The 13,910-nt window shown below is 37.5% G+C and overlaps 1 protein-coding gene across 1 annotated transcript; it reads right to left on the bottom strand.

Annotated features, from left to right (window-relative positions):
• Nucleotides 1-2,102: 2,102 nt before the first annotated feature.
• On the bottom strand, nt 2,103-2,708 carry LOC135596384 (ankyrin repeat-containing protein BDA1-like). The gene has a single exon (XM_065088443.1). It carries the CDS (start codon nt 2,706-2,708, stop codon nt 2,103-2,105), a length of 606 nt encoding a protein of 201 aa, XP_064944515.1.
• Between the last annotated feature and the right edge of the window lie 11,202 nt (nt 2,709-13,910).

Below are 13,910 nucleotides of genomic sequence, written 5' to 3'. Positions count from 1 at the left end.
TTGTAGAAACTAGGAATGCTAGATTCATTGAAATAGATAAAATAAGTGAGAGTGGTGGATCACGAAATACAATTATTTAAAAAATTCAAATAGAGGTAGCTTTACTAGTAACTTCTTGTTCCCCAAACTGTTAAACAATTCGATAATGTTCAAGAGCAATAAATAAATAAATGATCAATCATTCCAATAAATATCAATCAATCTATAATTAGTGAATCACAAAAAATAACATTAAGAATATCTCAAAGATAAAGGAGATCTATTATTTCTAATAATTATGACTTAGTTATATTTGATGGTCCAGTTTTATTTTCATAGGCCATTGAAACTATAATTTCTATAAAGATAGGTTAATGCAAAAATTAAAATATATGAATGAAAATCAAGTTTGAGACCTTTGATGAATTACTTGAAGGATGTAAAAAAGGTCGATTATTAATAGGTCTTTAAGATCAAATATTACTTGAATGATAATATCAAAAGACACATGGTCAGATTTGGTGCTAAAGGTTTCACTCAAAGAGTTAAAAGATTTTTTTATTTAATCTTCAGAAAAGATTTTTTCAGAATTTTTACGATCATAGTAGCTCGTTATAACTTAGAGTTATACAAAATAGATATGAAAAACACATGATATATAAACTTAAGAAATCAATATATAAATTTATAGAAACTTCTCGATAATGATATCTTAAGTTTAATGATACATAAAATCCTTTACATTTATGCAAATACTGTTGATCTATGTACATATATGAAGGTTGGCAGGAGCAAGTTTATATTTTGGATTGTAAATGTTGATGATATTTTGCTTGCTACTAATAATCTTAGTTTATTATATGAAATAAAAAATATCTTTCTAAAAACTTTGAATTAAAAAAATATGAGAGAGGCAACCCATGTATGTGATAGGAATTAAAATATTTTAAGATCAATCATAAGGATTGTTAGGATTATCTCATAAAAAATATATTAATAAAATTTTTAAAAAGTAAAAAAATTTATTTAGGAGGTATTATTCCAATTTGGAAAGGGGGTAAATTTATCTTATGCAATGTTCAAAGAATGAATTGGAACAAATGAAAAGAATTCCTTATGTATCTATCCTGAAAAGTTAAATGCATGCCTAAATTTGTATTAGGTCAAACATCAGTTTTGCTATTGGAATATTGGGCAGATATCAAAGTAATTCTAGATTTGACTATTAAAAGGCTATAAAGAAAGTTATAAGATATTTATGAGGAATGATGGATTATATACTCGCTCATAGGAGATCAAATAATCTCGAAGTAATTGGATGTTTAGATTCAGATTTTGCTAGATGTGTTGATATAAACAAATAACACTTGACTATTTGTTCCTTTTAGTTGAGGAGCAATTTTGTGGATGAGGGCAAAGCAGTCCATCATTGCTACATTCATCATAGAAGTTTAGTTTGTGACATGTTTTAAGGCTACAATTCAAAAGCTCAAATCTCGTTTTCATGATTTACTCTTTAAAAAAATTTAAAACTTTATTATGATAATTTTGTAATAGTATTCTTCTTTAAAAGTGAGTGCTATAAAGGTGATAAATATATGAAAATGGAATATTTAGCGGTGAAAAAAGAAAGTTTAGAAATAAATAATATTAATTGAATATATTAGCATTGTCCTTATGATTACAGATCCATTAATGAAAGGATTATCACCCAAGATATTTATTGAACATGTTAAAAGAATAAGCACTATTAGACATCATTATTAATATTATGTCATATTCATAAATAATTATTTAATATGATATTTTCATCGAGAACTTATTTCAAATAAAGGGGGTAATGGAGAAAAACCAGAATTCTGTTTATCTAAGTTATTTTTTAGGAGATTTAAATTTCTAAAATTATTAAATCTAAATATTATGAGATTTATGTTGTACTATGATGATGTTTTATTTGTGTCTGAATTTAATTTGAACATGTAGCTCCTTACTATTTCCATTTGCTTTTCGTGAATGAAATGCAAAATACTTGTATCTTTTTGCTATGACAAGGCTGTGTCTCAAGATGTACGGGACGCATAAAAACCTTGTGAAGAAGAAGAAGATATTTAAATCTATTTCCTCTAATCGGGATCAGGAATACCTACCTGGAGCTGTTTTCTGGCCACAGCAAGGTGCAGGACGGTGTTGCCTTTCGCATCTCCAGAGTTGAGTAGCTCATCGTTCTCATCCGTTCTGTTCAGCAAGAACTGCACGGTCTCGAAGCTGTTTGATTTCACAGTAAGATGAAAGATGGAGTCACCTTGCGATGTCACAGCTCGCGCGGACTCCGGGCACGCATCCAGTAACACAGTCAATACATCAAGCCTGCCTCGTAAGGCTGCAGTGTGGGCCGGCATTAAGCCATCGTTGTCGGTCGCCAAGCAGAGATTGGCAGCGGCTGCGTACTGCAGCAGCTCGTTCACCACGGATAAGTGGCCTTGGGCAGCGGCCAGGTGCAAGGCGGAAAGGCCTTCGCGGTTGCGGCCATGCAAGAGCTCCGGGTTTACGGTGAGGATCTCCCGGACTAGGTCGGAGTGGCCGAGCGATGCAGCGATGTGGAGGGGGCTGTCCGACAGGTGAGCCGCGGCGATGGCTTGCCTGTGGAGCAGGAGCCGGTCTTCTTGTAGCAAACGCCGCAACAAAGTGAGGTCTCCCGCGTAAGCTGGTTCCTCTAGTCTCGGATCCATGCTTAATTACACACACACTCTCTCTTTCTCTCTCTCGATTTGGTCACAAACAACTCGAAGTTAGGACGCCTATATATAGGCTAAAAATCTCTAACGATTCCTCCCGCTCGGTCTTCTTGGTCCTGTCTCCATCAAGACACCGGCCCCAAAACGCAAGTTGCTTCCTTTGGACTTGCATCCCTCTGTGTTAGTTTGGAAAGTCCCATAGTCCCATATCGGGAAAATCAGATTTGTTGTCTCGTTTTGGAACTATAAATAAGGATCTGGGCTTTGAAGTCAGAAGTACCATAGGCAGCACAAGAGGCACCACAAGAAAACGTGCTTACGGTTTGAGTTTTTCTTGTTTAGTAAGCTGAAGGTGTTTTATGGCCTAGGAACATCTTCCTAAGGCATTTGTAAGTGTCCCTCTTTTATAGTAGTAATTTGCTCATCTTTCGTCCGTGGATGTAGGTCAATTGATCGAACCACGTATATCTGGTGTTCTGGTGTTCTTGTCTCGCTTGTATTCTCTCTGTTTTATTGTCTTGTTGGGTTGCCAAAATTACCTTGTGGTAAATATCCTGAGGTCAGCTCTAACAAACTAGTATCATAGCCTGGTTCTGGGATCTTTTGGCAACGATGACAATAACAAAGATTGTTGTCGAGAAATTCGATAGAAATGTCAACTTCGGCATGTGGCAACTCAAGATGAAGGCCATTCTGGTTCAAGACGGAGTTGATTTGGCACTTCAGGGTGCTGAGAACATTCCAGATGGTACGTCAAAGGAAGATCTTGCGGGTATGGATAAGAAGACCCGATCCAACATCATTCTAAATCTCTCTGACGAGGTTTTACGGGAGGTAGCTACGGAGACTATGGCTAAGAGCATGTGGGACAAGCTTAAAGCCTTGTACATGAAGAAGACAGTGGAGAATCGTCTCTACTTGAAGCAGAGTCTATATATGCTTCGGATGATTGAAGGTATATCTATACTCTCACATCTTGATAAGTTTGATTCTTTGGTTATGGATTTGGAGAATATAGATGCAAGCATAGTCCCATATCGGGAAAATCAGATTTGTTGTTTCGTTTTGGAACTATAAATAAGGATCTGGGCTTTGAAGTCAGAAGTACCATAGGCAGCACAAGAGGCACCACAAGAAAACGTGCTTACGGTTTGAGTTTTTCTTGTTTAGTAAGCTGAAGGTGTTTTATGGCCTAGGAACATCTTCCTAAGGCATTTGTAAGTGTCCCTCTTTTATAGTAGTAATTTGCTCATCTTTCGTCCGTGGATGTAGGTCAATTGATCGAACCACGTATATCTGGTGTTCTGGTGTTCTTGTCTCGCTTGTATTCTCTCTGTTTTATTGTCTTGTTGGGTTGCCAAAATTACCTTGTGGTAAATATCCTGAGGTCAGCTCTAACAAACTAGTATCATAGCCTGGTTCTGGGATCTTTTGGCAACGATGACAATAACAAAGATTGTTGTCGAGAAATTCGATAGAAATGTCAACTTCGGCATGTGGCAACTCAAGATGGAGGCCATTCTGGTTCAAGACGGAGTTGATTTGGCACTTCAGGGTGCTGAGAACATTCCAGATGGTACGTCAAAGGAAGATCTTGCGGGTATGGATAAGAAGACCCGATCCAACATCATTCTAAATCTCTCTGACGAGGTTTTACGGGAGGTAGCTACGGAGACTATGGCTAAGAGCATGTGGGACAAGCTTAAAGCCTTGTACATGAAGAAGACAGTGGAGAATCGTCTCTACTTGAAGCAGAGTCTATATATGCTTCGGATGATTGAAGGTATATCTATACTCTCACATCTTGATAAGTTTGATTCTTTGGTTATGGATTTGGAGAATATAGATGCAAGCATAGTCCCATATCGGGAAAATCAGATTTGTTGTTTCGTTTTGGAACTATAAATAAGGATCTGGGCTTTGAAGTCAGAAGTACCATAGGCAGCACAAGAGGCACCACAAGAAAACGTGCTTACGGTTTGAGTTTTTCTTGTTTAGTAAGCTGAAGGTGTTTTATGGCCTAGGAACATCTTCCTAAGGCATTTGTAAGTGTCCCTCTTTTATAGTAGTAATTTGCTCATCTTTCGTCCGTGGATGTAGGTCAATTGATCGAACCACGTATATCTGGTGTTCTGGTGTTCTTGTCTCGCTTGTATTCTCTCTGTTTTATTGTCTTGTTGGGTTGCCAAAATTACCTTGTGGTAAATATCCTGAGGTCAGCTCTAACAAACTAGTATCATAGCCTGGTTCTGGGATCTTTTGGCAACGATGACAATAACAAAGATTGTTGTCGAGAAATTCGATAGAAATGTCAACTTCGGCATGTGGCAACTCAAGATGGAGGCCATTCTGGTTCAAGACGGAGTTGATTTGGCACTTCAGGGTGCTGAGAACATTCCAGATGGTACGTCAAAGGAAGATCTTGCGGGTATGGATAAGAAGACCCGATCCAACATCATTCTAAATCTCTCTGACGAGGTTTTACGGGAGGTAGCTACGGAGACTATGGCTAAGAGCATGTGGGACAAGCTTAAAGCCTTGTACATGAAGAAGACAGTGGAGAATCGTCTCTACTTGAAGCAGAGTCTATATATGCTTCGGATGATTGAAGGTATATCTATACTCTCACATCTTGATAAGTTTGATTCTTTGGTTATGGATTTGGAGAATATAGATGCAAAAATTGATGATGAGGATAAGACTTTGTTACTCTTGTGTTCTCTTCCCCAATCTTTTAAGCATTTCCGTGATACTTTGATTTATGGAAAAGAAACAGTTTTGTATCAAGAAATTAAATCTGCACTAAAATCTAAGGAGCAGATAGACAGAAATATCACTGGGGAAAGTAGAGAGAATCAAGTTGAGGGTCTAGTTATTAGGGGGAGAATGGATAAAAGAGAATTTGACAGTAGTAGATCTAAATCCATATATAGAAATTTGGAATGTAGATATTGTCATAAAATGGGGCACATTAAATCTGATTGCTTTAAATTGAAAAATAAATTAAAGCAAAAGGGAAAACTTGTTGAGAAAACTATTGAGTCCGCTGAAGTTAGTATAGCAACTGATAAGAATGTTGGAAATATTTTTTCTGCTATTGATGATAGGACGATGTCTAAAAATGAATGGATTTTAGATTCAAGTTCTTCTTATCACATGTGTCCCAATAGGGATTTGTTTTCCACATATGAATCTTGTAATGGTGGAATTGTTTTGATGGACAATAATGCCGCATGTAATGTTGTTGGTAGAGGCACAATCCGAATTAAAATACATGATGGTATTGTGAGGACGCTCACTAATGTTAGACATATTCCTGATTTAAAAAAGAATATCATCTCTTTAGGCAACCTAGAGGCCCTTGGGTGTAAATACACAGCTGAATCTGGAGTTATGAAAGTTTCTAGAAATGCTCTTGTTGTTATGAAAGCATGTAGGTCTGGTAGCTTGTATATTCTGCAGGGAACTACTATCACAGGTTCGGTTGCAGTTTCGTCATCATCATTGTCTGATCCTGACATCACCAAATTATGGCATATGCGTTTGGGTCATATGAGTGAAAAAGGTTTGAGCATATTGAGCAAAAGATGTCTACTTTGCGGACAGAGTACTGGGCCACTTGATTTTTATGAACACTGCACTTTTGGAAAGCAGAAAAGAGTCAGCTTCACTTCTCCGGCAGTTCACAAAACGAAAGGTACTCTTGACTATATTCATTCAGACCTTTGGGGTCTAGCTTATGTTCAGTCTAAGGGTGGTGCTAGGTATATGTTGACTTTCATTAACGATTATTCCAGGAAAGTTTGGGTTTATTTTTTGAAGCATAAAAGTGATGTTTTTCTAACCTTTAAACAATGGAAGACTTTAATTGAGAAGCAAACAGGTAAACAGATTAAGCGGCTTCGAATAGATAATGGCATGGAATTTTGTGAATGTGACTTTAAAAAATTCTGCAAAAATGAAGGAATCGTTCGGCATCGCACTATTAGGATGACGCCTCAACAAAATGGTGTGGTCGAACGTATAAACAGAACACTCTTGGAGAGAGCAAGGTGTATGATCTCAAATGCAGGGTTGACAAAAGACTTTTGGGCAAAGACGATTAATATGGCCTGTTAAGTTGTCAACCGCGCTCCTTCTACAGCACTTGACTTTAAAACTCCGGAGGAAGTTTGGTCAGGTACTCCTGCTGATTATTCTGATTTTAAAATTTTTGGGTGTCCAGCATACATGCATGTAAATGAAGGAAAATTAGTGCCTCGAGCTAAAAAATGTATTTTCCTTGGGTATGCTTCTGGGGTGAAAGGATACAGATTATGGTGGTCTGATCCCAAATCCCCAAAATTTGTAATCAGTAGAGATGTTACTTTTGATGAATTGTCTATGTTATCTTCTAAAGAGGATTCTACTAGTTGTACAAATGATAGTGCGCAGAAGCAAGTGGAGCTTGAGATTAGTAGTTCAGATTCCTTTAAGTCGAACTCTTCTACTCAAAGAATGCCAGTAGGTGGTCCCGAGTCTACTGACACAGATGATCCAAAGAAAGAGCAATATTCCATAGCCAAGGATAGACCACGGAAAGATATTCGACCACCACAAAGATATGCAAATTTGGTTGCATATGCTTTGTTTGTTGCAGAAGAGACAAGTGAAGTTTGAGAGCCTACTTCCTACTCAGATGTAGTTTCTTGTGATAATTCCGCTAAGTGGTTGATTGTGATGAATGAAGAAATTGAGTCTCTCCATCGGAATAGAACTTGGGATCTTGTGAAGCCGCCTTCGGATAAGAAAATTGTTGGATGCAAATGAGATACTATTGCTGAGGGAAAGGTCCTTGTTCAGAAAATTCATACGAAAGACAATCTAACTGATATGCTTATGAAGCTTATTCCAGTTTACAAGTTCAAGCAGTGCTTGGACTTGGTTGATGTTCATTGTTGGTGATTGCCCGTTGGGGCTTTTATGAAGAAGGTGGAGCAAGTTTTGTTGAGACATGCCAAGGTGGAGATTTGTTAGTTTGGCAAGTCCCATAGTCCCACATCGGGAAAATCAAACTTGTTGTCTCGTTTTGGAACTATAAATAAGGGTCTAGGCTTTGAAGTCAGAAGTACCATAGGCAGCACAAGAGGCACCACAAGAAAACGTGCTTACGGTTTAGGTTTTTCTTGTTTAGTAAGCTGAAGGTGTTTTATGGCCTAGGAACATCTTCCTAAGGCATTTGTAAGTGTCCCTCTTTTATAGTAGTAATTTGCTCCTCTTTCGTCCGTGGATGTAGGTCAATTGACCGAACCACGTATATCTGGTGTTCTTGTCTCGCTTTTATTATTTCCATTTTATTGTCTTGTTGGGTTGCCAAAATTACCTTGTGGTAAATTTTCTAGGGCTAGCTCTAACAGTCTGGACTTGGTAGAATACTTTTTCTCAGCTTGCTTTCTCGTTCGCCGAAACTATCTAGAGAATGAAGTGAAGGTCGGACAGGCGATGTGCGGTATTTGTGTTCGAGAATGTTGATGAAACATGATGGACTTATGATATAGCTTTTCCTAACTTTTCTTCACGTAGAAAATGACAGACACGGCCTGTCTACTATCTGATACGACCGATCCATATGACGATGTGTCCCCTAATATCCACCTACAGAAACCCGAGTAAAGGTCAGGACAAAATTAATAAATTATATAAGTCTATCGGATTAAGTAAGATACATTATAGTATTTAATTATAATTATTGATCAATAAAAAGTTTTGATTAGTCCAAAATTTCTTAGGAGATTATTTTGATGAGAGGGATTCTTCTAATTACAATAATTTCTTCCTAAAACCTATCTTCACTTAAAATTTTAATCGGTAAATGAGTGGGAGATGCCACAAACGACGAGGAGCTATCAAGGCAAGCAGATTTAGTGGATGGAAATCATACATATGAAGGGTTAACTAACATTGATTTGATCTGTTGCACAGAACGCTTAGTTCGATTGGAATTCTGCCACTTGTACCATCCAAATATTCACAATAAATGAAAGATTTCGACTGCTAATATATTGATAAACATTGCTTCAGCGGATCCTTGAAATGGAGACGTCCTGTGTAGATTTTTTGTTCCCACTCCCATCTTTCTTTCGCTGAAACTAGTTGGAAAGTGATGATGGAGCGAGCCATTTCGGCTTGTCCCAAAGCGTGGATGACTTTTTTTTTCTTTTGAAAAGTAAAGAAGATTATATTAGAATGGTCATGAGCTACGAGATCGAGAAAGCGATCAAAATATTGAAACCGGACAACTTGAAGGAAACGGACGACCGGGATAATGGTATGGAGACCCACGAGTCTCGCTGTTAGGGTTGAAGAAGTTGATAAGCCGGACAGGACACCAAGGTGATGTTAGGTTAACGTGTTCAGCATGCAGTCTCGTAAGCACGGCAGTTGACGTCTGCAAAAACATCCAATTTTTCTCCGAACAATTGCGCACGCTGTTGCTATCCCACTCGCCGTTCGGCTTTCGTCTCCCTCGCTGCGTTTACACCGCATCGATTCCTTGGGATAAGATGTTTAAACGGGACTGCAGTGGCCACTGTGAGCTCGATGACCCAGTCGTCTCTTTGGCGTCTGGTGAGGACAGGCTCGACAAGAAGAAACGTCGCCTCCCGAACCAGGAGGAACTGCTCCAACCACATGCTTACATGTATATGTGTTCTTGCGTCGAGTTATCTGCAAGCACATCTGGAGACTAATTGAGCATGGATCCGAGACTAGAGGAAGCAGCTTATGCGAGAGACCTCACTTTGCTGCGGCGTTTGTATAAAATTCAATTGTTCAATTGTTGACCAGCAAACTTGGAAATCAAATTTCTTCTCAATGAACATTATCATTAAATGAGGATTACAAAAATTGCAAGTCAACGTCAATCCTGACATACTTTTTTTTGTTTTGCAAAAAGGAAATTTTTTTTTTATTAGATAGCATAGGGTACAAAAATCACCTAAAAATAGTAATTAGATGCACTCTAGCGTAGTTCGCTAGTCAGTTGGCTCCTCTATTATATTTATGATATACATTTGTGATCAAGAAAGAGTGAAAATATCTTAACAATAGCATAATCTCATTAGTTCTATCAAAGTCGAGATGTACCACTTAGTATGTCGACGAGGCACTTAGAATCAATTTCGACATGAATACAATTAATATCATCTGATAAGACTTTAGAGAGGCTACGATGAATAGTCGTTACAAGTTTGGTCAGGTACTCCTGCTGATTACTCTGATTTTAAAATTTTTGGGTGTCCAGCATACATGCATGTAAATGAAGGAAAATTAGAGCATCGAGCTAAAAAATGTATTTTCCTTGGGTATGCTTCTGGGGTGAAAGGATACAGATTATGGTGTTCTGATCCCAAATCCCCAAAATTTGTAATCAGTAGAGATGTTACTTTTGATGAATTGTCTTTGTTATCTTCTAAAGAGGATTCTACTAGTTGTACAAATGATAGTGCGCAGAAGCAGGTGGAGCTTGAGATTAGTAGTTCAGATTCCTTTAAATCGAACTCTTCTACTCAAAGAATGCTAGTAAGTGGTCTCGAGTCTACTGACACAGATGATCCAGAGGAAGAGCAATATTCCATAGCCAAGGATAAACCATGAAGAGATATTCGACCACCACAAAGATATGCAAATTTGGTTGCATATGTTTTGTCTGTTGCAGAAGAGACAAGTGAAGTTGGTGAGCCTACTTCCTACTCAGATGCAGTTTCTTGTGATAATTCCGCTAAGTGGTTGATTGCTCACTACTTGTTGCTTCTGCCTAATCTACGATTTACTACAAATTGCTTACTAACACAAAAGTTAATGTCCACAAATCTAAAATTTTCTTCCCTAAGCACACCTCTCCTACTACTCGAAGGACAATTTGCAATCGATTTCAAATCTAGAAGAATAAATTTTCCTTCAAATACTTTGGCAACTTGATTGCTCCCCGTCATATTTGGATTTCGAGCATCAATAGTGTCACTAAACCTATCACCAGCAAGTTGGGTCCTGATAGCACAGGTTTTCCATCCACTAAATCTAATTGTCGTTTTCCATCCGGTTGGGATTGATGGTCTCGTTTATGGCATCTCCCACTTATTTACTGAATCAAATTTTTTTAAAAAAAATTATTGCACCGTCGCCTTTCAACCTCGGACAGACTTGTCGCACTTGATATCTCTAACTCTAATTTGTACTATCTTTGTCTTATTACGGATGAGACTTTTCTCTGTCTCTTCTTCTATAATTGTTTTTCTTTGGAAAGATATCAAAACCAAACTTTTCCTAGCTCTATGAAGATTCAAATCTTGACTTTAAAGCCTCCACTCTAAGAGCCTTGATTCTAGTGGATTTGGAGGGCCATGAATGATCTGGATCTTTAAGTAACTCAAAACTCCTTTCAATAATCTATATTAGAAACAACGACTATTCATCATAGCCTCTCTAAAGTCTTATCGGATGATATTAATTGTATTCATGTCGAAATTGATTCTAAGTGCCTTGTCGACATCCTAAGTGGTACATCTCGACTTTGATAGAACTAATGAGATTTTTCTATTCTTAAGATGTTTTTCACTCTTTCTTGATCACACATGTATATCACGAATATAACAGAGGAGCCAACTGAGTAGCGAACTACTACGTTAGAGTGCATTTAATTACTATTTTTAGGTGAGGAGAGTGGCTCTCAGAACTTTTCTTTTCCTGATTATTATCTCAAATCTTTAAGGTGACTTTTGTACCCTATGCTATCTAATAAATAATTTTTTTCCTTCTTGCAAAACAAAAAAAGTATGTCAGGATTGACGTTGACTTGTAATTTTTGTAATCCTCATTTAATGATAATGTTAATTGAGAAGAAATTTGATTTCCAAGTTTGCTGGTCAACAATAATGATAAGGATTTCTAGCAAATTAGCAATTGAATTTTCTACAAACGCCGCAGCAAAGTGAGGTCTCTCGCATAAGCTGCTTCCTCTAGTCTCGGATCCATGCTCAATTAGTCTCCAGATGTGCTTGCAGATAACTCGACGCAAGAACACATATACATGTAAGCATGTGGTTGGAGCAGTTCCTCCTGTTCGGGAGGCGAGGTTTCTTCTTGTCGCGCCTGTCCTCACCAGACGCCAAAGAGACGACTGGGTCATCGAGCTCACAGTGGCCACTGCAGTCCCGTTTAAACATCTTATCCCAAGGAATCGATGCGGTGTAAACGCAGCGAGGGAGACGAAAGCCGAACGGCGAGTGGGATAGCAACAGCGTGCGCAATTGTTCGGAGAAAAATTGGATGTTTTTGCAGACGTCAACTGCCGTGCTTACGAGGCTGCATGCTGAACGCGTTAACCTAACATCACCTTGGTGTCCTGTCCGGTAGGACTCCGTCCGGCCGATCAACTTCTTCAACCCTAACAGCGAGACCAATGGCTATCATCTCTTGAATCCAGCGAACACTAGTGCTAATTTCAAACGTGTATTTAGACTTTTGTAGCTCCCTAATCCGGATCTCATTAATAGTTCTAGGATGTAACTTCACCTTTTTCAGTAGTTTCAATGAAAGAAAGAAAGGAGAAGGAATTGGCGTTGACTTGGATTTATATTTCTTGTAATCCTCATTTAATGATGATGTTACTTGGGAAGAAAACTTGATTTCCAAGTTTTCTGGGTCAACAAGCAAATGACTCCAATTGGGCCAACACCGTGACCCCCGAGTTCGATATATCATCCCATAGCTCATCGATAGTCGGACGATACACAGAATCATATTTAGCATTCATAGTGATATCAATCTAATAATTGTCTTATTCCATCATAAAAAGGTCCTCTATGTGCATTCTTAGAGAATTTTTGACTAAATATACTTGACTAAACCATCCAAACTTGACTAAGTTCATACCAGAGGAACCTTGTTGAGTATGTCCCAACGTAATATTTTATAATACCTTGGATTCAATCCCCCGGCTTTCCAACACTTGAACTTGGGATGAACTTAAAAATGGATTGCGAAAAGATTCGAATCTCATTCGCACGTCAGACAATCAAACTCCGACTTAACGATATCCAACCAACATGCATCGTTCTTTCTTGTCCAGCTGAAAAAATCATTCGATTGCCCACTTCAGGAAATTAACATTGTTTGACTCTTACCAATGGTCACACGATCGATATGCACAGGTTCATAATACCCCTTAAAAGAGCCATTCGGTTTGAAAAGGCATATTGCTCGATCGATTAAGTGTATTGTAGTGGTGCAACTCTTTGAGTACATAAGCCACTAAAAAGCTTCCGTTCTTTTAAGTTGCATATTTATTTGTGTTACGTGAACGTTTAATTCCAAATACGAACAAATCCTCAAAGGAAATTGCAGTGCTGTTATACACTCAGTCAGCAGAAAGATTTTTCTCTAAATTTGTGCTTTCTAATTTTTTTTTTTGTGTTAAGTCCTTTCCTAATAGTTTAGACTCTTAGGTTGTGTGGTCATCAATTAAATTTTTGAAGATGGTGCGAGAGTAGACTATGAGTTTGAATCATATATTAATATTTTTTTTAATATTTAATTAAAAATTATTCGTACAATCACTATTTTTCATTTATGTTTGTATTCATACATATGGGACATACATATATTCGTATTTCATTCATACATCAAAATTAAATCGTTTTGCTTATGAGAGGAGATATTTAAAGTATATATTGTGTTTTTTTTTTCTAACTATGTAAATTCTTAAGATCTTTGATCATCCAATTCAGTGTTTAAGAATATTATATCGGTATATTGTGTAGTATTTCAAATTTAATCTGAGGTTCTAATTATAAATGTAAAGATTACCGGAATTAAAATATAAAAAGTAAAAAAAAAAAAAAAACAAAGGCTAAGTGGGAGGAAAGAACACAGAGGTAAGGAAGAGAAGAAGAAAAAGAGAAGGGTGAAGAAGAAAGAAATAGGAGAAAGAAAGATGGAAACGGAAACAGAGAAGAACAAAAGAAGAAGAGAGGAAGAAAATAAGAGGAGGGAGAAGGAAAGAGAAAGAGAGGGAGGATCCTGTTTAAGGAGAGAGAGAGAGAGAGGCCATAGATCAAGCTAAGAAAAAGGCTCCTTCTACCCATCCACGTTGAAATAGATTTTTTCTTATTTGATTGGTAGAATTTATCTTTTTCATTCCACGTTGAAATATAATTT

The sequence above is a fragment of the Musa acuminata genome, chromosome BXJ1-11, assembly GCF_036884655.1.
Source record: "Musa acuminata AAA Group cultivar baxijiao chromosome BXJ1-11, Cavendish_Baxijiao_AAA, whole genome shotgun sequence".
NCBI classification, from domain to species: Eukaryota; Viridiplantae; Streptophyta; class Magnoliopsida; order Zingiberales; family Musaceae; genus Musa; species Musa acuminata.
Note: the sequence above shows the minus strand (reverse complement) of the source record. Positions and strands in the feature narration are given on the sequence as shown.